The following is a 23,240-nucleotide window of genomic DNA, read 5'->3' on the forward strand; positions in this document are numbered from 1 at the left end:
TTTCGGGTGAAACCGACTTTGTGAAGGCTTTTACTCCAAGTTTCGACCCCAAGGCTCAACATATAAATAGAGGGGTAGGGCTAGCACCCAAGACACATCAAGAAACACCAAGTCGTGTGCCGGCAACCCCGTCCCCTCTAGTTTATCCTCCGTAATAGTTTTCATAGTGCTTAGGCGAAGCCTTGCGGAGATTGCCCTTCACCAACACCGTCACCACGCTGCCGTGCTGCCGGAACTCATATACTACTTCGCCCCTCTTGCTGGATCAAGAAGGCGAGGACGTCATCGAGCTGAACGTGTGCTGAACGCGGAGGTGCCGTACGTTCGGTCTACGAGGGTACGTAGACATACTCTCCCCTCTCGTTGCTATGCATCACCATGATCTTGCGTGTGCGTAGGATTTTTTTTGAAATTACTACGTTCCCCAACACATTGTACCCCATGTATTTGAAGCGACCGTAATACTCTTAATAATAGATCATTGTACCCCATCTTCAATCCAGGTAGTCTGTGGCGCCGCTCCGGCTAGCCGCCCGAGGCCAAAGTCCAGCTATTTAAGCCGGTTGGTGTCCCCAACCCTAGCCACAACATCTTCCTCCTTCCGCGCCGCCAGCCCGAGCACATTTCTCTTCGTCTCCATATCCTTCTTCCTTCGCCGTCTGACATGGCCCAATAGAAGAAGACCACCTACGCTATGCTAATGCCAGAGCACCGCTTCCAGATCGAGGAGGAGATCCGGACGAGGTGCGTCGTACACATCGCAGCCGGCCTGCCTCTGATGCCCTGCTCACCATGGTGGGTATCGTGCACGCCCGTGTGGCTGGTCGCGTCTGAGGAGGAGGCCGAACAACACTCCCCACAGGAGGCCGACCAGCAGGCGATGCAGCCTAGGCGCTGAGGGCGTTCCAGCAGACATTTTCGTGGATGCCAGCGTCGGTCTTCGTTGACGAGACCAAGGAGGAGGACACCAACTCGATTAAATCTAGTTTAATTTAACGTTTTGATGTTGTAATTAATGTAAGAATGGACTTCTGTGGGCTGTTTATTTATTTTTAATTTCAAAATCTAGTTAAAATGTGAAATGTATCCCTTGTGTTATGCGTAGGGCCGGTGGATAAAATCAGACTTCAAGGTCCGCCTAGCCGACCCAAACAGACAAATCCCGCAAGTCCGTTTGGGTGGCGTGTTGGAGTTGGCCTAAGCCCCTACAAAGGAACAATTCACATGTGGTTCTTCTTTAGGCTGAGTGCGGTGATAAGTTCCTGCATCTGAAACTTTCCTACTGTCATTTTTGACATGGTGCCATCAGTTGCTCAAACGCACTGAAATGCCGGCTTTTAGGCTCCGTCTTCTGTGAGGTTTATGCTGATAACTGTTTTTCCTTCTAATAAAGAAGCTTTGTCTGTTACAATACACGGTATTCTACAAGATGGTCATGGTTCCACTTCCACGTAGGACGCCAATGGGATGATCCAAGTTTTCACCATGTCTGTTGCTCCTAGCCTCATAGACCATGTGTGGTTAATGTAGGAGTAGAACTGTCAGGATGGAGTCATCCATACATTCTCAGATGTTAAGGCCCCGTTCGTAATCTCTCTGCTCCTCCACTCCACGGAGTTGGTGAAGCTCGGTCTTCGCAGCTCCGTTAAAGCGAGGTCCACTCCGGGAGCAGAGTTAAGAGAGCGGAGAGGAACCGAACGCTCCCTAAATATTGTCATATTCACATAATTTCAGGTTGACCTACTTCTTAGCCTTTTTCTATTTTCTGGCAATGAGAACACTCCATCGTCTATGTAGAACAAAAGGATATCATAATGGAGCACAATTATACCTTATTTGCAGTGAGGTTAAGACTGATGACTGAGTTGCTGGGAATGGCAAGCATGTTCTCTCCATGATTTAAGGTAGCCTGACGGTTCTAGTTCAGATGAGCCATCCAAGCCCTGAGAACTCCAACGATTCAAATAGGTTTCATCCAAGCCTCGAAAACTCCCAAGGTTTTGAACGGGTTGATAAAATACCATTCTACAGCACCTATGCCACAGTAAAGAGGGAGCAACCAGTTAACGAGCGCTCCTTCGGGAGCCTCGCAACGATCAGCGCCACTTGGCGCGCTTTCAGCCATTTGCAACGTGTCGCGTTCTGGACGCTCCCTTCGGATTTTATTTTTTTTATTTTGCGCACGTGTTTTCGGTTTTTTAAAAGTTTTTCTCGGGTTTTTTTGACGTTTTGGTTTTCCCCCGGTCTTCCTTAGCTCTTCGATAAAAAAAATCGAAAAAAAAATTTTGCATGAAAAAAACACATTTTCTTTTTTCTTTCTTTCGCGAAAGTCACGGTTTTTTCCCGGGAGAGGCACAGTTGTGCTTTAGCGAGAATCACAACCGTGCCTTTCGGAAACGAAAAAAAACGCGTTTTCTGTTTTTTTTTCTTTCGCGGGGGTCACGGTTTTGCTTCCACGAGAGGCATGGTTGTGTTTTCGCGAGAGGCACGGCCGTGCCTCTCGGTAACGGAAAAAACAAAACGCGTTTTCAGTTTTTTTCCTTTCGCGAGAGTCACGGTTTTGCTTCCGCAAGGGGCACGGTTATGCTTTCGCGAGAGTCACGGCCGTGCCTCTCAAAAAAGAAAAAAATACGTGTTTTCTGTTTTTTTTTCTTTCGCGAGAATCACGGTTTTGCTTCTGCGAGAGGCACGGTTGTGCTTTCGTGAGAGTCACGGCCGTGCCTCTCGAAAACGGAAAAAAAACACGTTTTCTGTTTTTTTTTCCTTCCACGAGAGTCACGGTTTTGCTTTCACGAGAGGCACGGACGTGATTTCGCGAGAGGCACGGACGTGCCTCTTTCGGAAAGGGAAAAAAACCGTGCTCCCGGTTTTGGTTTTTTCGCCCGGTTTTTTTCGTGAAAAGAAAAGGTTCATCAAAACCTATCAACATGGGATCTAGTTTTGAAGATCTCGACGCGAGAAATCCAATAGTGAAAACGGTTCGAGATTTAGATGCACGGTTTAAAAGATAAAACATTTTGAATAAACGAACCTATGAAAAAAGGAAAACTATCATGTTGCAACAAGTGAGTGTTCTTTGCAACGAGTACTCCTTAATTAGTGATTTCGCAGTAAAGAACCTCAATATGGCGCAACAATTGAGAGTTCTTGTTTCAACTTTCAGAGTTGTTGTTTCAACTATGTTCCTATTTTTTTCACTTCAAATTTCATAACTGGGCCGGGCATTGACCGACTGGTAACTTCCATCAGCAGCCCATCGTATTATCATTTTCACTAAATTCTGATGATATTCAGCTTGCATGATTCTTTCAAGCAAGTAGCTTTAAACAAATCTGGGAAACGAAAGGATGTAAGAATAATAATCAATTACATGCCCAAGGATAGATCATCATGTTGAACCTGCAACTATGCCGCAGTACGTGCAACTGCACCATTCATGCATATGCAATAAAATTAGTTATTACTACACTGCAAAATGGTCAAATTACCAAGAGAAATGTTTGAACATATACACAGCAAAATAAGAGGTGGACACTTCCCATTTCACTCACCCAAATAGTACTGTACTACATACTGGAGAAGAGTGAACCTATGAACTGCAATAAAGCTTAAGCGGGATTTTCAATCCTACTGCCTGACCGGCCACAGATAACCATGCTGGCAAGTATTGCAGAGATCGATCCTTATCTCCCAGTTTATGAAGAAGCAACTTCATCCAGTCACTGGTTCCACATGGATGCAGGGTGAACCATGGCCTACTTAGGTGGGGATGCTCCTGTAGGAGTGCAAGAACTGCTCAATCATTTTTAGTGAGTCTAAGCTTTCAACTAATTAGTAAACAAGAAAGCATGTCTGTGTATTACATATCATTATCAAGAATCGGTTACAAACAGTCCATACCTCTCGAGTAATAAATGTCCACTTTGATTTGTTTAACAACTGAAGTGAATGAGGAGGAAGATCCTTTTTTATCTCATCTAAAGTTAGTAGCTGCCCACCTAAGGACAAGTTGCAGATGTTGGCTATCAAAAAGGAGAATAGAGGAAGTAAATATCCACAGTAATGTTCTGAAATGTGCATACCAGCCTGAAGGCCTTGAAAGTATAGCACCGGAACCTTGTAAGAAAAGCTGTAGACAATATGGAAATCATAAAGATGAACATTATCCCTAGAGCTCTGAACCTGCAAAGAGAAAGAAATCATGGCTGGCGCATATTAAAATTAGGAACTCAAGATTTTTGCTTTTATAAGAAATTGAAAGTTTATCGCGAAAGAAGGATCGCAGTTATCTCCGCCCTTGCCGAAAAAACTGAGAAATAGTACCAGTAGCTTTTTTTTAGGGATACTAGTACTAGTAGCTAGTATATGATGCGAGGCCAAGGTGATCCTTTCTATTCCATGCTTTACCACCCCAAAATCACAGGCACAGATGAAAGAACTAAATTTGGAACACGGCGTCGTTCATCACTATCAGTTGCTACAAGATATTTACGTTTCTTTTTCACGTGTGCTCATAATAGATTTGTGATACAAGTCCCAGAGTCTCTGGGGTATGATCTCTCCAAATTGCTGACTTGCACTGCTATTTGGCGGAACTGTTATGTTTTCATAGGATAAATAGTCTGAACATACGAAACGGCTGGGGTGCAGAGCAATGTAACATAGCAACATGCTGTCAACAGAAAGATATGATAATGGAGTAGGAATGCCCACTGAAAACTTACCGAGGTATCATGCTCTACAGCATCATCAGGGACAGAGTCATCACTGCTCTCCTCAATCTGTTCCAGAAGGAGACACTCAGTAAATTACTAAAACGTGCAATTTCATATTACTCATATCAGATAGCCAAAGAAAGAAACAGCCCACCCACCTGGCCTCCTGCACGAGTTCGGTACACTCCTTCAAGAGCTACGAACCCCTCTGTCTGCAGAAAACAAGCCAATCCACGGGTTATCGCAAATTCAGTGACAGAAAAAATAACAACAGAGATGAGGAAGTCAAGCCGATTGAGCATATGACCTCAGATGGCACCCCCATCTTGCGGCAAGGCCTCCACTCCCAGTCGGGAAGAGCGTCAACATCGATCCCCCTCCACTTGGTGACCAGGGCCCTCGCTGAGGCGTTGAACTCGTCGAGGGACAGAGTCCCGTCGCATACCGAGGAGCCCCCCATTGCGGAAGACGAGCGCGGTACGCAACGACCAACACGGCAGGCAAGAATCCCCCCTCCCTGGCTCTATTTGGAGACGGAGATGCGGCGGGCGAGGTTCCCGGATGGAGGAGGCGTGCCGAGTTCAGCGGCCGAACCAATCGATCGATCGATCGGGATTCCGTCGCCGATCCGGAGTCCCGCGGGCTGCGGAGTTGTGCTTGGAAACAACCTAGTATGTGATGGGCTGGTGGTGGTCTGCGAGGGGCGGGCGGGGGACGGAGAGCGCGCGGCTGGGGTGGCGGCGACGTCGCCGAGGTGGGAGGTGCGTTAGCGTGGCTCGTCGGCGACGTGGCTCCGACTCCGGCGGAAGAGTGAAATTGTGTTGTATCGCTGCACATTTCTGAAAGAAACCCTGATAAACTGGACACCCGGCGCAGGGAGTCCCGGGGAGAGAGGTGAAGGTTTACGAAACGGCCCTTCAAGAACCTCGTATTACATTCTTCCTTTCCAAGGTTCATATGATCTGCCGTGCCGGCCCATGCAGCAAGCTCTCCGGCTCCGCTGCAATGCCACTGACAGGGCACCTACGACGTGTAACATGCGATGTGCTGCACAGCCGCCCACGGTGGACGATGGACATGGACGGAGTGGAGGTCGCTACCGGGGAGGAAGAGGAACCACCGAACCGAACCTGTCTGTGCGGCACAGGCGCCCAGCCAACAACCAACCATGAACATACATGTCGCAACCTTTTCTCAGTTCTACAACACACACTGCCCACACACCCATCACGAAACGAAAATAGGGCACAAGTGAAAAAGTTTATTCATGCTTCTAGAAAAATGTTTATTCATGCTCTAGACTTGCAAGTTTCTTGCGGGCAAAGGCGAACAGGCAATCAGAGTTCATACATAGAGACCAAAATAATTTGGAAACGACACATCAAACACTAGCCTGCAGCAATAAAAAAGAAATTTTGAAACAAATGTGGGGGAAAAAAAGAACTCCGACAGCCGCGAACAGGGGAGAAAATCTTGCTGGCTCGCCGACCATAGCATCTGGTGCCATCAGGCTAAGTGATGCCGAAACAGTGAGGCCATCTCGATCTACAGCAGGAGATGAGAGTTCGTCAGATGGACCATGAAAATATACGGGTTTGATTCACTTCCCAAGCAAATGGTGTACTTACAGCAGTTATGGCGGTCTCAGCACCTTTGTTTCCAGCCTTGCCACCAGCACGGTTTAGCGCCTGCAGCATGGATGTGTGTGATTTAGCATTTATTTTCACACAAGATTGGTTAGGCAAGGACCGAAGCAGACAGAAGCAAAACGATCACATCATGCGCACGGCAATTGCGCCATAAAGAATGTAGGACAATGACTTTACAGGACGCATATCAACAGGATTGCTTCGCTTATCAGCATGTGCAAGCGGAGAGAGGCATCTTCAATTTGAGTTGACATATTGCTTAGGAACATGAACAACAACATCCAAGTTACCTCCTCCAGAAATGCTATTCTTCTGATGGTAGTATCATTCATGGTACAGTAAAACTAGCTAACTAAAGTAAATGGGTGAAACAGTTACCAGACAGGATGCAGTATTATGCTTTTATGGAACATTTCAGAAGATATGTATGTTATTGAAATTGATTTGCAGATTAGAGGCGACACAACCCACTATGATGCTGTTGCAAACTAGCTAACAGAATCATGAATTACCTGGTCCATGTCATCACAGGTCAGAACACCAAATACGCAGGGGACGCCTGTGGTAACATTAGAGAAGCAATTAGCCAGATTCTGAATTTTAAGTAGCTGCAAATTGTAATCACCAGACAGAGAAAACAACACAGGGTAAATTCGTCGGATGTCACAATTTCGAACCCAATAATCTTTACTCACACTGGTCATTGGGTACATAATTCTCTAAGTTATACGAGACATGCATGGATATCTGTAGCTGTTTTAGCTTTGTATGTTCATTGAGCATCGCTAATTATCAAAAAGTTTCCCATCTGGTTATACCTATCAACAACTGGAAAATTAAATGTGAACCCATGTCCATATGCACCCTTGGTGACCTTACTAACAAGAAATACAACAACTGGAACATACATGGACTCACAGAATAAGTTCTCTACAACCCAACTGGATTGATAAAAGGAGTCTAAGAGATAAAAGCAACATACCAGCAGACAATCCAGCATTGAGTACACCAGAAGCAGCAGAGTTTGCAACAGCATCATAGTGGGTTGTGTCACCTCTAATCTGCAAATCAATTTCAAAAAAGACCTTCAAAATCAAAAGAGCATCAACACGATAACTATGGGTTTGCGAAGCATAGGTTTTAGCTGGTATTACTATGACAACTACACGACCAGCACGATTAATAGAGGGAAATACTTAGCAAACTTGATATAAGCTAGCCTTACACTGCTTAAAAGACAGGCAAGTTGCAGAATCATGGTTAAGTGATGTTAAAAGACAATAAGATATATGTGAAAGTCCTTACACTGCTTAAAAGATAACTTCCCACAAGTTACATAATCATGGTTAAGATATGTTAAAAGACAATAAGATATATGTGAAAGCCTCCTAAAGACGGTTATACATGTAAATAGAACATGTCAGCAGCATATAGGTTATCCAGATTTTTATTGTGATTTTCTGATTTCTAAATTACAGATAATGCGATAGCCTCTACCTCATAGACAGCGGAAGAATAAGAAAAGGGCATAAAGGGGCATAAAAGTATGCTGTTCTCATCAACTTTTGAGATTTAATCATCTGACAAAGATACAAAAAAGACTTACCACAGCCCCAATGCACAAAATTGCATCGTACTTTCCAGACTTCCCAAGCTTCTGTGCTGCAACAGGAATTTCAAAGCTGCCAGGAACACTAACTACCTAAAAAAGATGTTGAAAATCAGAGTGATGCATGGAAAAATGGTTGCATAACTTAGTTAGGACTTAGTTGTTTTAAACAGTGTGCAGATGAAGCATCATGTACTATGTATATCGGTGTAGATTTATTTATATATGAGATTTCTAAGAAAGGCTTTAGATGGAAAACATCCCATTTAAAGATGTATATCATGAAAAATATGTTGTTAGAGTGATAAAATCGTTATATTAGTGATCCTACACCATTAAACAACCACCGTGTAAAAAGTTCATCAAAGGTGAAGATCAAAGTAGTTCATAAACACGTATACATAAATTATATATGTTGTCGAAGGAACAGGAACAACACATTAACCCTGCGAAGTGGTTAAGTCATCCAACAAGAGTGTGCGCATGCTGAATTGGTGATTCATGGGCAGTAGTTCATGAAACAAGTGTTTTGGTATTTACATGGCAAGAAACTGGTGAGCAGACAGGAGAATTCGTTTGTGCTAGGGAAAACATCACCTCTTTAACAACCGAACACAGGATGGGTTGTTAATGAGGTTCAAGATATGTTTGCATTTCAACATGGCCAAAAGTAACTTCGATTTAAACAAGTGGATAAAAATACGCACAGTGACATTTTCTGCTTTGATAGAGTATCGCTCGAATGCCTCTAGAGCCCCCTGCAGAAGCAAGTTGGTCACTATCTCATTGAACCGTGCCACAACCTGCAGGTCGATTAAAGAGCCAGAGTTAGACAATGGAAAGGTAAATGGTGTTGAAAAACAGGAAAGCAGTGGTTCTATTTGCCAAGTATTTCCCTCTATCAATCATGCTCGTAGTGTTGTTGTTTCCAGTGATTCTTTTTATTTCTAGTTATAAGTTTTGTTCATGGGCAAGATTCTACTAACCTTAGTTCAGTACAAGTTTTATCTCCTGTGGTTCTATTTCTGGTTATAAGCCATTAACCACCTATCTCTTATTCAAGTAAAGTCGCTCACTGGCCAAGAGGTACACAGAGGAGCAATCAATCACTCACCACGGCGAACCTGAGCCCCTCGGTGTTGGTCAGCGACCCCATCAGCCGCTGGTGCCCCGCGGCGGCTGCGGCCACGACGGGGAGCCGGGAAGCCCGGGCATCCGCGACCAGCGCGGCCGGACGAGCTGCACGAATCAAACGGCAGAAATCAGAAGCAGCAGGCCACCGAAAGAGCAGCGGTCGACATGGTGAACAGGAGCGTACCGGAGTTGGGAGACGGGAACGAGACGGCGCCGGCTCTGGGAGCGCGCAGGGGCGCTTTCGATAGCCGCGCGAAGGAGGTGGCCCTCGCGGCCGAGGACGATGTTGCCGGTGAGGCCGCCATATCCGCTTAGCCGCCGGTGGGTGTCGAGGAAGATCTGTCTGCGGCTGCTGCTCGAGTGCGGTCGTGGGGATGTCAAAGATGTGTTGCCTTTTCACCTGTGCAGAACTGCAGTCCAGGTTAGGTGCGTTTCAGAGTGGCATTTTGGTCAAAACGATGTGCTTTTGGTCGAATTTCACTCCAAACCAAAAATACAAAGTCAATTTTTGGAAGTTTGAGAAACGAGATAACCAAATTTTAGATTAAGAAAAAAAATCTGGAATCGTAAGGCAAGTGAAAAATTGTATGATCCGATGGCTGAATATTAAATGAATTTTATATTTATATATTTTCAGAAGTGCAAGAACAAAAAAGTCCTTGGCTTCTGTCAAATCGGTGGTAATATTACTGTCATCGTTATCTTGGATTAGCCAATTGGTTAGGTTCATTGTGGTGAAATCTTCCTTTGCATTTGTCTAAGAAAATCGAGAATCTTAGTGCAAATAAAATGAAATTCTGACATTCAAATACTAAATGGTAATGCTATCTGGCTGACCTTCCCTTGGAAGGGGATGGCAAACAAACGTTGTTTGTTGGCAGTTTTAGTTGCGACACATGATCAAACGATAGCAATTTCTGGTCGTTTTTGCTCAAAAAAATTCTTCCCAAAAGTTGCCATGTTGTTCTGAAGATACTGTTAACCCTCATACAAACTGCCAGCAAAACATTCACAAATGTCACCCCCTCTCAGCGAACGTTCGTCAGATAAGATGGTCCATATATTAAAAGAAAATACATTAGATTCGATCAAGTGATAACTCTCCACACAACGACCTCCATGGTAGTCAGGTCTGAGTTTGATCAGACAGCCCGTAGCAGCTTTCGACGGAAGCACAACAAAAGCCTTGTTGCAAAGGTTGGCACACCTCAACAAAAGAAAAAAGTTTGACAAGGAGTGCAATAAGGCTTCTTTTGCAAAGTGTCTGAGGTCAAGAGAAGCCTTGTTGCAAAATGCTGACACGCATCAGTGTGAGCTAGGTTGAACGGTCGTGTTGCACTCCATCTAACGCCTGAGGAAGCGTATGATCCAAAATAGATGACTCAATTTAGTATTAACTTTGTACTAACTTTATACTAAAGTTAACAGAGGGAGTACTTTCGGAAGTGCAAGAACATGAAATCTTCTGTCAATCAACGGTAATATGACCATCACATAGGTGAAACCTATCCATCTGGATTTAGGTTCTAAAAACTTAACACAACTGCTAGCATTTTCCTGTTCATTCAGTGGCACGGCAGCAACTATAGATCGGCTTGGCCATGGCTGAAAAATGCTTCGGATTGGTTATATTTACTCCCTGCGTTTCATAATGCAGTGCATATAGCTTTTTTGAAGAAGTCAAATCTCAAACTTTGACTAAGCTTTTGAAGAAAAATGTTTACATCTAGAATGTCAAGTATATATCATTAGAGAAGTAGTTTCATATTTGTATATTGGATAGTTATTCCTATATAAACTTAGGTTCAAAGTTTGCAATGTTTGACTTCTCAAAAAATCGATGCACTACATTATGAAACAGAGAGAGCATCATTTTTGGAAGAATTTTTTCATACGCTCATAAAAGATTCGCTAAAGACTGCATACGCAAAATTCACAAAAAAATGTGACTACAAGCACAACAATCCATCACGAAATTCCAGCAGCAAACACACAGATAAAATCACAGGGTCGCCGTGGAAGGCCCTGCGACTGGTTGAGCCCAAACTTTAGCCGCATATAAAGTTTTCCTTCTCTTCATCAATTGTCAACATGGCTCGTCACACCCGTCGTTCAGACTTTAAAAGGCACAGGTTAAATTTAAACCAGACACAGGAAGGCCACCTCCAAAGCTGTGGAGGCAGCAGCAGGCAGGCACCCAGAGACATATTTTCTTTTCCTCACTAGGGCTAGAAGATGGTATAAGCCGATCCAGGCTATCTAAGGAGACGAATCGAGCTTTTGGACTTTGTTAGCCCTTTCATGGTTGTCAGAGTGGCGACCACCCCGCTTCCCACCACCGTGGTGCCTTCCGCCGCCACCTCTGTTGTTCTTCCAGTCCCTGGGAGGTCCACAGCAAGAGAACAACAGTGTTATCTCCTGAACAGGTTAAGCAAAAAAGAAACACGGCATACGGTTTGCCCTACCACTAAAATGTTTTCAATCTGGACCAAAGAATTTCGTACGCGTAGGCTTATAGAGATTAAAATTTTGGTGGTGGACAACATTATTCTAGACACAACTATGGTTCCTTTCTTGCACAGCATTAGGTTTTCTTCTTGATGAAATTTCAATAGCTACGATCCAATTTATACCCAGTTTATCCTACAACGAGAGAAAAATTAAACAGCATCAACTATCAAATGTAAAAACATTATAGTACCTTCCTCCCCTGTTGCTTCTATTATTGTTATTGAATCTCCCTTGGCCGCCCTTTATTCCACTCCAATAATCTTTCTCAGCTTGTCCTGCATTGGAATAGTAGGTTCATCAAATAGAGGTTAATCATAACCTTCAAATCTGATAAATTATACTGGCATTTCAATACCCAGTTTAACTGATAGTTTTACAGGAAAGAACGGAGCACAACGATGAAAATTATTTCAGGCGTAAAGCTTTACTATCCAAAACTCACGTTTGGATGAAAAACAATTACTACATGTAACAGCAATTACATTCATATTGTCACACACATAAACTACAGAACCAACAGGTACTATAATTAGGAATCTACTTGCATCGTGATTTTAAGTTACTTCATTCAATAAGACCCCCCAAAAATTGAGAGAAGCTGAAGTATTTACCAGACACAGGTTCCAAAGTGACAAGGTGCCCCTTCATAACCAAACCACCTTCATCCGCAAGAGCTGCAAATGCACGGGCCTTTTCCGCAGCCGTCGATTCCTCAAACCTAAGGTATCCTGAATCATCCCCCTTACTGAAGTCCACGTACTTCAAAAAGGGAAGAAAATCAAGAGAAATATTAAAGTTTGGTATTAACAAATGTCATGTGATAGAGAATTGTGTTTAATCGAAGATGTTACAGAAAATACAAAGCGAAGATATATAATTTCAGAATTCATGCGTAATAGCCTTCTTCAGGGATGCATATAACATCCTTGAAAAGATTAATAGATCGTCTTTTGTATTCCCTAAATATGGTTAGACATTATTCTTGGTATTGTCCAGTTAACCAGATAGGTGTGCAACATCTAGTGAAAATGAATTAAACTTCTCGAATACATTTTCAAACCTAAGAAACATTTCTGCAACAGTGACCTAAATAGAATCAAACCGCAGCATTATTGGCAGCGAACAATTAGAAGAACTGGCTGTGTATAACAATATCTTGTGATTTACAGAAGTACATGATTCTACAACTTCACAAGAAATAAAAACCAGCTCAGTGCATGTTTGGTAGTGGTTCCGCAATCTCTGGTAAACCATAAATGGAACTGTAAATGAAATTTGCATGTTCCAGACATGTTACGCATTGAATTGCTAAGATAATCCAAAGGTGGAGGTGCATGTAGTTGAACATCATGAGTGACATTTTTCTGTGCAGTAACCTAATTCTGTGCTTGTTCCAGCAAGCTTGGGAGTTAAAATTTTCTTTACTACAAAACCTAAGGTGGAGATACATGTGAATCAAATATTATGGCAATTTAAATTAAAACTTCTGATTTCTCTGCTTATAATTTTAGTAAGCTTAAGAGTATAAATCTGCAATAACTTCACAGCAAAACAGGGTATCTTACAGGTCATATACTCACCTAGTAAAAGTATGTAAACAAAGATTGCTAGTCATGGTATGAGAACAAACTGTAAAGAAAAAGGACCGCCAGAAATCAAATTACCCGCACTGTGCCAAATTTGGCAAAATATTCTTTGAAGTCCTCCCTTGAAACTGGTTCCTTGTCATTTTCTGAAAGGCTTTTATCATCCTTTTTAACAGATTGTGCATCCGACCCCTTCAACTCCTCAGCATCATCTGACTTCTCTTCCTTGGCATCAGTGTTCTCAGGGGCCTTCTCTTCAGAAGCTTTCCCCGATTCCTCCGCAGAGTCAGAAGCCCCTTCCTTCTTGGCATCATCGCTATTATCAACTTTGTCCCCACCATTTTGTTCTGTGTCACCATCAGCTAGAATTCTCTTCAGCTTGAAAGACAGAATCAGACCTTTTGGGTATCTATATAACCAAATATTGATGATTCACAGGGTCAAGTCAAACTCTAGAAACTAAAAATAATATGTTACATATTGTTAGTACAGAAAGTTTACCCTTCGTCATGACCGTTCTTATTAGCGTGTGTATTAGGGTGCGACTTCTCATAAGCTTCTTTCTTAGCCTCCATTTCAGCATCAAATTCCTTCCTGTAGTATGCCAACATTGGATAACACATTATTGATACATAGTTACAAATAAAGTCAGCAATGTGAAAACTATAGACACTGCATTCATGATTCTAAATGTAAAGAGGAAATGACGTAGCTATCAATCATCATGACAAACAGTACAAAATCTTGCATCTAAGTATCTAACCAACATCAATTGATAAAGAAAGAGCATGCAAACATATATATTTGGAATAAGGTCAAAGAATGAGAACATAAATTCTGTCACTGGTAAAATGGTAAGCATGAGAAAAAAGAGCTTGAATCAGTAGTTAGCATACTTTGTTTTTATTTCCAGATCCGCTCCAGCAAAACTAAGTTTGTTATTCATGATATTGTTCGCTTCATCTTCTTCTGAAAATTCGACCAAAGCTGTGCCGCAGAACTGCCTCTTGTCAGAAACATGTTTTGGTAGCCTTACGCTGTTAACCTGTGATGCCAAAGTTCAGAAACAACATAGCACCATCAGCATTTCTGTTACACGATTCATGTATTTATAGTGATGCTGCGTCAACTTGCAAGTTTGCCAAATTAGCATACCAATTGAATATCACATGCAAGTGCATCTAACTGGACATTTCCAGTTCAAAGTAACTGATAAATGTGTTACTGAAAGTTGAAGCAACACGCAATGTGTAATCTAGCGGTTCTAGCCTATCCTGTCAAGTCTGGTACTTGAAGTTATACAGATAACATACCTTGCCATACTGAGCAAAGAAAGATTGAACATCTTCCAGCTTTACGTTGTGAGGAAGTGGTGACACAGCAATTGACCTTGAGTCAATTTGCACTATAATCTCATCTGGCTTCAACAACTCGTTTGCTCTCCCAACTCTCTTCCCTGTATAAACAAAAATTGATATCAGTTAAGGAACCATATAACTCGCATATATCTGTAAGAGAAACTGAAGCAAGACATGTTCATTTTGGCCTAATTTGCACCATGCACCAACCATCCACTTTAACAGGTGAATTAGCTAACCATAATGAAGATTTGATCAAATATAAGAATAAATCATCTACAGTACTTAACTATGAACTACAGAGTTCACCATGTCAGTCACTACATGAAACTGGAAAAGGGAATATTATCCTTCCACTCAGAAGTTATGCTTCTTCAGCATTGAAACAGGAACCCCACTCCAGATCACTATAGATTCGCATATCATGTAAAGGGACTGACAGGCTGTCGGAAAGAACTTCCTTACCGTCCTCGGAGACACGGAGGGCTGCAGAACACCGCAGCACCTTGGCGACCGCAAGCACTGTCGTCTCTGGCACGCCGTCCTCCTTCACGGTGGCATCTAGGCCAAGGTGCGACCTCATCTTCGCGAAGGAGCAGATGAGAGCCAAGCTCGCCACTGCTCGATCCGAATCCCCCAAAAAAAGAGCACCAAAATTAGCACCCGTACCACAAAAAGCAAAGCAGCATGATCATGAAGACAGTGAAGAACTCGTACATCCATCCTCGCTCTCCTCGACGGTCTTCCGCAGGAAACCGTCGCGGGGGAGGTTGCTGTCGCTGAAGTAGAACTCCACCTGCGGCTCAAAACAGAGGCGGGGAGAATAAGCAACCACGACCCAGAAATTTCAGGGGGGGAAAGCCAGACGGCTGGGATCGGAGACGGGGTAGGAGCTCCCTACCTGGCGGAGGACATTCTTTGCCTTGGTCTCGTCGAGGGAAACCGCGGGTGCTGGGGCGGCGGCGGCGGCGGGGGCAGCGGGGGCGGCGTCTGTGGTCGCCATGGCTAACGCGTTTGGGCCGGAAGGGGCGGAGGCGCTAGGGTTTAGGAGTGTGGCGGGTACTATTCGGGTTTAGGGTTGTTTATTTAGCTGCGACGAAATAGAAAAGGTATCCGCCTGGGAAGGAAGGACAGGCGTGGGGGTGAGGCGTGCGTCCGGGCCCGTATGGGCTGAGCATCCACCCGTCTTCCACGCATTTGGGCTTTGTTAGGATTATGGAGTTGGACAGGGCCAGAAACCGTGGGTTCACTGGGTGCAGGCCTGCTACGCAGAGATTGCCCATCTTTTCATTAATAGAAGGAGTTAGTGAAAAAATATTTGTTGTTGGTATCTATCCTTGGTGGACGGCTTTTGCGAAGGCCATATCCGAATCGCATGGCAATAAACAGAGCCACTTTACAACAATGCAAGAAGCCCCTGGAAAGGATGTGGAGAGGGCATTTGGTGTGCTTCAAGCTCGTTGGGGAATTATGCGTAGCGCTGCAATGATGTGGGATCAGAAACCTTATGGCAGCTGATGACATGTTGTGTTATTTTGCATAATATGACTGTTGAGGATGAGGGTGATGGTGTAGCCCAAACTAATGGTTTTGAAGCACCTGGAGAACAGGTTAAAATCCCGGAAGCAGCTCAGTTTTGTTATATATGTGCGGCATTGTTTTGTATGATCGACGTGCATGGATTTGCATGGATTCGATAGTCCGAATTTGAGAGATGTGGATGCTCGGAGTGAAATGTGAGGGCCAGTCGGGATGCATCGACAGGTGTGACAGGGCTCTTCCGCGGGCGTATAGGGGGGCCAATTTACCAAGTCCGGTTGTAGATGTTCTCAAAACTATGTATGTTGTGCCACATGATACTTGAGCTCGTTTTTGCAAGTCAGCGTTTCAGAGGAAATGCTGCTTTGTGGTTACAAACTTATGAAGCTATGCATAACATTAATAGTTGGGAAGAACTAGTAGTAACTTTTTCTAAAGAAATTGGTAATATCATATGCATTTCAAAAGCTTAGAGCATACAGCCTTACAAGAAAAAAGTTGACCCAGTCGGACCCCTCAAAGCCTCCCCAAATGCCTGTATAAGGGAAAAGGTGAGAGACAGAACTCTGAATACAAAAATTGAGGGATGACGGGTCAAACGTCCACGGACGTGCCTGGGGCTGGATTAGGTGTATGCAACGTCTACAATAGAAGAGTATCATCACAAATTTGAGCAACTTACGCATGAAGTGTGTTGGTATATAACATAAATTATGAGGAATTTGTTACCAAGTTTGTAAAAGGGTTAAAACGTAAAATTCAGTCAGGTATACGTTTACATAAGCCTAGGACCGCTGGAGGGGAACTTTTGGTCTATGAGTGTATCTACACCCTATATGGAAAAACAATTTAGTAATTCAATGAAAAGTCAAAAAATTATGAAAATATTTTTGAAATAAACTTGACCTTCCATTGTGCTTGTTAGAAAAAATCCACAAAAAGAAAACCAGCGTTTGACTTCTTTTCAAAAAAGACAATTTTTTGGCCAAAGTAGTGTGAATAGTGACCTATAATAGCAAATATTTTTTGTCTTTTTGCTCTGAAGTCAACATTGGTTTTTTGTTCGCGAAAATTTGTGTACTAGTGCAAAAGTAAGTCAAGTTTATTCTAAAAATACTTCTGAACTATTTTGACTTTTTATTTAATTATTTTAAATAATTCCCCATATAGGGTGTATCTACAACCAGGAACCAAAGTGTATTTCCCTGATTCGGCTTTGTCTCTTGCTCAAACACAAGAAGAGGAGGCGAAACTTGCATCCAGCTCACGCTACAGAAGTGATTTCAAGTACTTTGCTCGAAGTGATTATTACAAGACGTGCAGTCTAAAGAGTCAGCTTGCTCTATAATCTCATCTGGCTACAGCAGCTCGTTAGCTCTCCCAACTTTATTTCCTGTATAAAAGAAAATGAAAATCAGTTACGGAACCATATCACTGGCATATTTCAACAAGACCAACTGAAGTAAGACATGTTCATTCTGGCTAATTTGCACCATGCAGCAACCGTCCATTTTACCAGATGAATTAGCTAGATTATAATGAAGATTTTTACCTAACGTAAGAATAAATCATCTACTTCGCGATGAACTACAGAGTTCACCATGTCAGTCTTTACATAAAACTGGAAAGTGGAATATTATCCTTCCACTCAGAAGTTATGCCTCTTCAGCATCGAAACAGTAGCCCAACTGCAGATCACTATAGGTTTCGCATCTCATGTAAAGGGACTGACAGGCTACTGGAAAATAATTTCCTTACCGTCCTCAGAGACGCGGAGGGCCTCTGAACACCGCAGCACCTTGGCGACCGCAAGCACTATCGTCTCAGGCACGCTGTCCTCCTTGACACTGGCATCTAGACCAAGGTACGACTTCATCTTGCGGAAGCAGCAGATGAGAGCCAAGCTCACCACTGCCCAATCCCAAACCCCCCAAAAAAGAGCACCGAAATTAGCATCAGCACGACAAAAAGCAAAGCACCATGATCATGAAAACAGTGAGGGACTCGTACATCCATCCTCACTCTCCTGGACGTGGTGCAGCAGGAAACGGTCGCGGGGGAGGTTGATGTCTCCGAAGTAGAACTCGACCTGCGGCTCAAAGAAAAGGAGAGAAGAATAAGCAACCTTGACCCAGAAATTAAATTTCAGGGGGCCGCGAGACGGCTGGGATCGGAGACGGGGTAGGAGCTCCAAACCAGGCGGAGGACATTCTTTGCCTTGGTCTCGTCGAGGGAAACCGCGGGGGCTGGGGCGACGGCGGCGGCGGCGTCTGTTGTCGCCATGGCTAACGCGTTTGGGCCGGAAGGGGCGGAGGCGCTAGGGTTTAGGAGTACGGCGGGTACTATTCGGGTCTAGGGTTGCTTATTTAGCTGCGACGAAATAGAAAAGGTATCCGCCTGGGGAAGGACAGGCGTGGGGTGAGGCGTGCGTCCGGGCCCGTATGGGCTGAGCATCCACGTCTTCCACGCATTTGGGCTTTGCTAGGATTAGGTTAGACATGGCTCGAAACCGTGGGTTCATTGGGTGCACGCCTCCTATGCAAAGATTGTATGTCTTTCCATTAACTAGTAAGCTTGCACGTGCAATGCACGTCTTAAACATTGATCAAAGTTGATTTCACACAAGTATAAAATAAATGTTTCAAAAAAAGTATTAAGTTAAATGAGGACACACTGTTTTTCAAGTTGATATAGTTGTGGTCATGTTGTTTCATACAAACAGTAATATATGTTGTTTCATCCATTAGGTGTTCTGATTGGTTGTTAAAGAAGATTAAATTTTGTGACGACTGAAAAGGCAACCTCACATAGAATATATCAATGGCACCATGATATCAACACCAACACAATTTTCTTAAGGCATAGAACGTTTGTTACAACTGCTGGCTGATAAAAAAAAGTATCATTAAAATTTATTCGAATCCACTATATCTTTTTATTAAGGAAATTAATGATAATGAAATATCATCAATCCACGATTCCACGATATATATTAGATTGCCTAGTTCATCATTTGTGAGTCTATACACGCACGCAAAGATATGCTTGAGTGATGATCCAAGAGCAAGGGCGGTGAGGATAATAGTGCCACCCGTAAAAAAAACAGTGCCACCTGTCAGCAGAGCCATTGCCTTAAATTTTGCTCTAACTGGATCATTACAAACTATCTTCTGCTTAACTTCGCATGCTCACGGGCAGGTGTAGAACTTTGAAACGAATTTTGTATTACTTCATAAATGAATATCACATCTCGAAAAACAATCCAATATACACACAAAAGCAGTAGGTTCTCAAAATGAAGAAATGCCATCTAATTTCTTTGAGAGAGAAAATAAATGCCATCTACTTGTCGAGCGGAATAAATTCCATCTTGAAGTATCAATTCTTATTTTGATTGGAGCCCTACTTCTGAAAGCGTTTGAAGAACTTACATGCCATCTTTTTGAACATCCTAGGATCACATCTTCATAGTGTCTCGCATATCAGATTTTGCAATCAAATCATACTCCCTCCGACCCAAAATAACTGTCTCAAGCTTAGTAGTACAATTTTGTACTAAAGCTAGTACAAAGTTGAGACACTTATTTTGGGATGGAGGGAGTATTTATCAAAGAAATGTTAATTGTGTTAAAGCAAGCTCTGCAAATGGATAAGTCAATTGTTTGTTCATTTGTACACTGTACAACATATGAAGCATGTTTGAAATTCCAAATAGCACGACCAACCTTCTTAGAATAACTTAGTTCCTTTAAGCAATACATGTAGTGGTAAACATATCGGGCAATATTAAACATGCAAAAGAAATAAAAAGGGAAGTCATTTTTTCTTCTTGAAAATATTCATCATCTTCGTAAAAAACGCCATTCTCTATTTTAAAAAAAATCATGGTGCCGAAGTTGACTTAATGAAGAATATTGTTAGAATGAGATTGTGATGTTCTTTTAGTGGACATCTGGAAAACTTGTAGATAGTTTAACCATTTTTGTTTTCTTCTATTTCAAAAACAATGCTGGTGCTATACTCGGAGTGCTCATATAGCATCTCGAGATACTGGAACAATACGTCCAAAAATACCCTTTTATCTCACAAGTGGTAGTATAAAGTAATTACATACAGTAGTGACATACAAGTGTTACCAGTGGTGCATAAATAAATTTCTGAATTAATAAATCCTTCAGTGTAAAGTTATTGGAAGTCATTAATTATAGATGTTACATGAACCAGAGGTATGTGCATGTGAAGAGCCTATAAAAGGTAGAGGATTGTTGACTCGACCTGGCATTTGGCCAAGACCATTTCTGTGATTCAGAAAAGGTGTTGTTCAATGAATGCCGCAAGTGAATATTTCTCTAAGAGAAATATATACGTCATGTTTAAGCTTAATCAGTGGGGGCAAGAAGTGGCTCGGCTAACTGGAGATTTTCTACCACTTGGGTTTTCCCTGGTTGGAGATACATTCGTTTTAACTGGATACAGATCCTATCATGTCCATCCAACCAAACAAATAAAACCAGGACTTCTAAAAGCTGGATGGCAATCTCCAATCCAGCTTCATCCAAGCAACCAAATGCTACTTAAAGATACAGTAATCGGCTTGTGAACTTGCATTAAAAGTGAAGGTTCGCCGAGAAATTCTCTGTTGGTTTACCTAAAAGGGCATGTACCATGGCCTCAGTCGCAGTCGCATATGAAATACTGGATTATAAGGTTAGAAACAAAGCCAAGGATAGTTGGTGGCACTAATTCAACTTGAATTTTTGTTGCTCAGTTTCAACAATATAGTCTAAAATAGCAGAGGGGAACACATAGAAGAATGTTTACCTCTTGTCTCATGTCCTTGCTGACGCCTTTGCCATCTCTAAAATCTTCCTTCAGCCTTACATTCGTCTGAAATCATGTTGCTGCAAGACGAAACACACCAAGTATGTGATCATTATAAATATATCTCAAATTTGATTTGATCACCAAAATGTAAAGAAAAGAAGAGAAGATAAGCATCATTCAACCAATTAATCCATCAACATAAGTAGTATGAAGGAGACACGTGGTCGACACAATCTATGCATATACCTGCACAGATAAGTTATAAAAACTATCTTGTTAATTCAATGGAACTACAAAGAAACATTGTTGGATGAGGAAATAAAGAATAGCTAAATGATGCAATAATGGGTGCAATACTGTTTGCTTATATGAATTAGTAGTAGTGGCGCAACAAATATGATACTGCAGCGGTCGGTGAGGGATACCTATAAAAAATCAATCATTTTGGTTCACATCTTTAAGCTCTACCCTTGTTAGAATCACATATTGCACCTCCACAGACACCATGTCCTCCTAGGAGCATCCATGGAGGATGGGAATGGCAACTATCATGAATTTGTAGTAGTGGCGCAACAAATAGGATACTGTAGTGGCCTGTGTGGGATACCTATAAAAAATCAATCATTTTAGTTTACAGCAGAAAAAAAATTCTAAAGGAGAACATGCTCACCTTATCCAATGGATGCAGAATGATGAACTGTGTAAGATTATAAGTAATGTAAATGGCACTAAAAAGGAACATTAGTTTAACAGGCCATAACCTAGGTACTTATGTGGTCATTTTAGTCACAAACATTTACCAAAAATATGAATAAGAATGTCAGGTTATTAATAATTCAAAAATATGAAAGATTATAGTAGCATTTGTAGCCAAAATTCAGTACAGACTACACACATCACAACTGAACAAACACAAACGACACACATCAGTACTCAAAACCTGGACAAGTGGACATGCTCAGATTTCTCGTCCATCTCACACACTACAACCTAGAGACTGAACATCGTGACAGGGCGGTGTTCAATGCCGAAGAATGTATCTCGTCAATGGATGTTCTCATCATTCATATTTTCGACTAATTGTTTGTATGATTTGCAAATACTACCTTTGCATACAAGCCAATTTTTTTACCTGAGCCGATGCCTATTGCACGTTGAAAAGAACACAACAAAACCGTACAAAATGCTCCGGACTGCACTCAAAATCTAAAACAAGAGACAACGTAAGTTGCATGATATACTAATTAAAAAATTAATAGGCATGTAAACAAATTTAAGTTACCTGGTACAGATCTTTCCAGAGTGATTCCCAAATGGTAATTTCAGATGTAAGCGCGAGTGCTCTGGATGCAGAACCACCTTGATACAACGAACTCCCTATTGACCATGTCTTCCTTAAAACATCAACAATATCATCAAAGAAGTCTCTGCTACAAAACTTGCTAGTGCAACTGACAAGTTGAAAAGGTGCGGCTAGTATCTCTCGGACGAACCAAATTATAGGGTACGAGATTGAATTGGCTGCAGGAAATAAAATATTAGTAAGACATCAAAATAAAAAAACAAAAGGAAAAAAGAAACAGATCATTTGGGAGATTACAGTAACTATACCGATATTAAACATCGTACTGAAGATAAACCAAAATGGCCACATGATCATCTGCACTGTACTGATAACCGCCGCATGATGTCTCCATCGCTACCATTGCAGCTGAACTGATATATTCAACTGTTTCAGTACACACGTTCCATAGTGGCAGGGTATTTCTTCACTTTGGCGTGAAAATCTACATAGCAACAATTCATTTCTAATAATAAGTAGATCCTCAATCCTCATGCCATATTTAAGTAGCGACACAACCAGTTTACCGATTGGAACCAAAATTTCACAAAAGCTTAGTATCTGCCCTTACGGTATATTCTTCCACTGAAAAAAACGAATGCGTCTAAGCTATGTAAATTAGCACCTCCCATTGAATAACACTATGCTATTCTCCTCCATGGCGAGGCGGGCTTCACGACATTTTGCTGTAGTGCCAGTTGCGCAAGCGCAACCCCATCAGATTTGCTTCTGACAGACACACTACCCAGTCTACATACACACAAACTAAAATTTTCATCTCTCATAAGAGATTCCTAATCCTTAGTACGAAATAGGTAAATTTACAAAAAAATATGGAAGATGATCAGAACTACAACACATGATTGGAGATAATTTCCATGCATATATCCAACAATTCCATGGAGGCCTTACCACTTACAAGAGAAAGATGCACTGAGTGACATGTTGAGGTGCGTCGGGAGATCATGCAGCT

The 23,240-nt window shown here is 42.3% G+C and overlaps 4 protein-coding genes across 4 annotated transcripts; all 4 read right to left on the reverse strand.

Moving 5' to 3' along the window:
• Positions 1-3,406: 3,406 nt before the first annotated feature.
• On the reverse strand, positions 3,407-5,659 carry ATG10 (autophagocytosis-associated family protein). The gene is made up of 6 exons (XM_048702176.2): positions 5,023-5,659; positions 4,874-4,927; positions 4,725-4,781; positions 4,083-4,182; positions 3,901-3,998; positions 3,407-3,775 (listed from the first exon to the last, which is right to left on the reverse strand). The coding sequence occupies exons 1-6, from the start codon at positions 5,173-5,175 to the stop codon at positions 3,590-3,592; spliced, it is 648 nt and encodes a 215-aa protein (XP_048558133.1). The 5' UTR covers positions 5,176-5,659; the 3' UTR covers positions 3,407-3,589.
• A 297-nt stretch (positions 5,660-5,956) lies between these two features.
• Positions 5,957-9,531, reverse strand: COS1 (6,7-dimethyl-8-ribityllumazine synthase / DMRL synthase / lumazine synthase / riboflavin synthase). The gene is made up of 8 exons (XM_048702175.2): positions 9,292-9,531; positions 9,088-9,212; positions 8,681-8,776; positions 7,971-8,066; positions 7,347-7,425; positions 6,877-6,923; positions 6,344-6,403; positions 5,957-6,260 (listed from the first exon to the last, which is right to left on the reverse strand). The coding sequence occupies exons 1-8, from the start codon at positions 9,410-9,412 to the stop codon at positions 6,222-6,224; spliced, it is 663 nt and encodes a 220-aa protein (XP_048558132.2). The 5' UTR covers positions 9,413-9,531; the 3' UTR covers positions 5,957-6,221.
• A 1,623-nt stretch (positions 9,532-11,154) lies between these two features.
• Positions 11,155-15,644, reverse strand: LOC125538866 (la protein 1). Its single transcript, XM_048702173.2, has 10 exons — positions 15,464-15,644; positions 15,280-15,358; positions 15,028-15,180; positions 14,518-14,660; positions 14,101-14,249; positions 13,706-13,798; positions 13,283-13,613; positions 12,230-12,377; positions 11,809-11,893; positions 11,155-11,487 (listed from the first exon to the last, which is right to left on the reverse strand). Exons 1-10 carry the CDS (start codon positions 15,563-15,565, stop codon positions 11,367-11,369), a joined length of 1,404 nt encoding a protein of 467 aa, XP_048558130.1. The 5' UTR covers positions 15,566-15,644; the 3' UTR covers positions 11,155-11,366.
• A 1,621-nt stretch (positions 15,645-17,265) lies between these two features.
• Positions 17,266-18,472, reverse strand: LOC125538867 (la protein 1-like). The gene is made up of 4 exons (XM_048702174.2): positions 18,298-18,472; positions 18,112-18,190; positions 17,860-18,012; positions 17,266-17,494 (listed from the first exon to the last, which is right to left on the reverse strand). The coding sequence occupies exons 1-4, from the start codon at positions 18,382-18,384 to the stop codon at positions 17,460-17,462; spliced, it is 354 nt and encodes a 117-aa protein (XP_048558131.1). The 5' UTR covers positions 18,385-18,472; the 3' UTR covers positions 17,266-17,459.
• Between the last annotated feature and the right edge of the window lie 4,768 nt (positions 18,473-23,240).

The sequence above is a fragment of the Triticum urartu genome, chromosome 2A, assembly GCF_056163025.1.
Source record: "Triticum urartu cultivar PI428250 chromosome 2A, HENAU_Tu73, whole genome shotgun sequence".
Classification (NCBI taxonomy): Eukaryota; Viridiplantae; Streptophyta; class Magnoliopsida; order Poales; family Poaceae; genus Triticum; species Triticum urartu.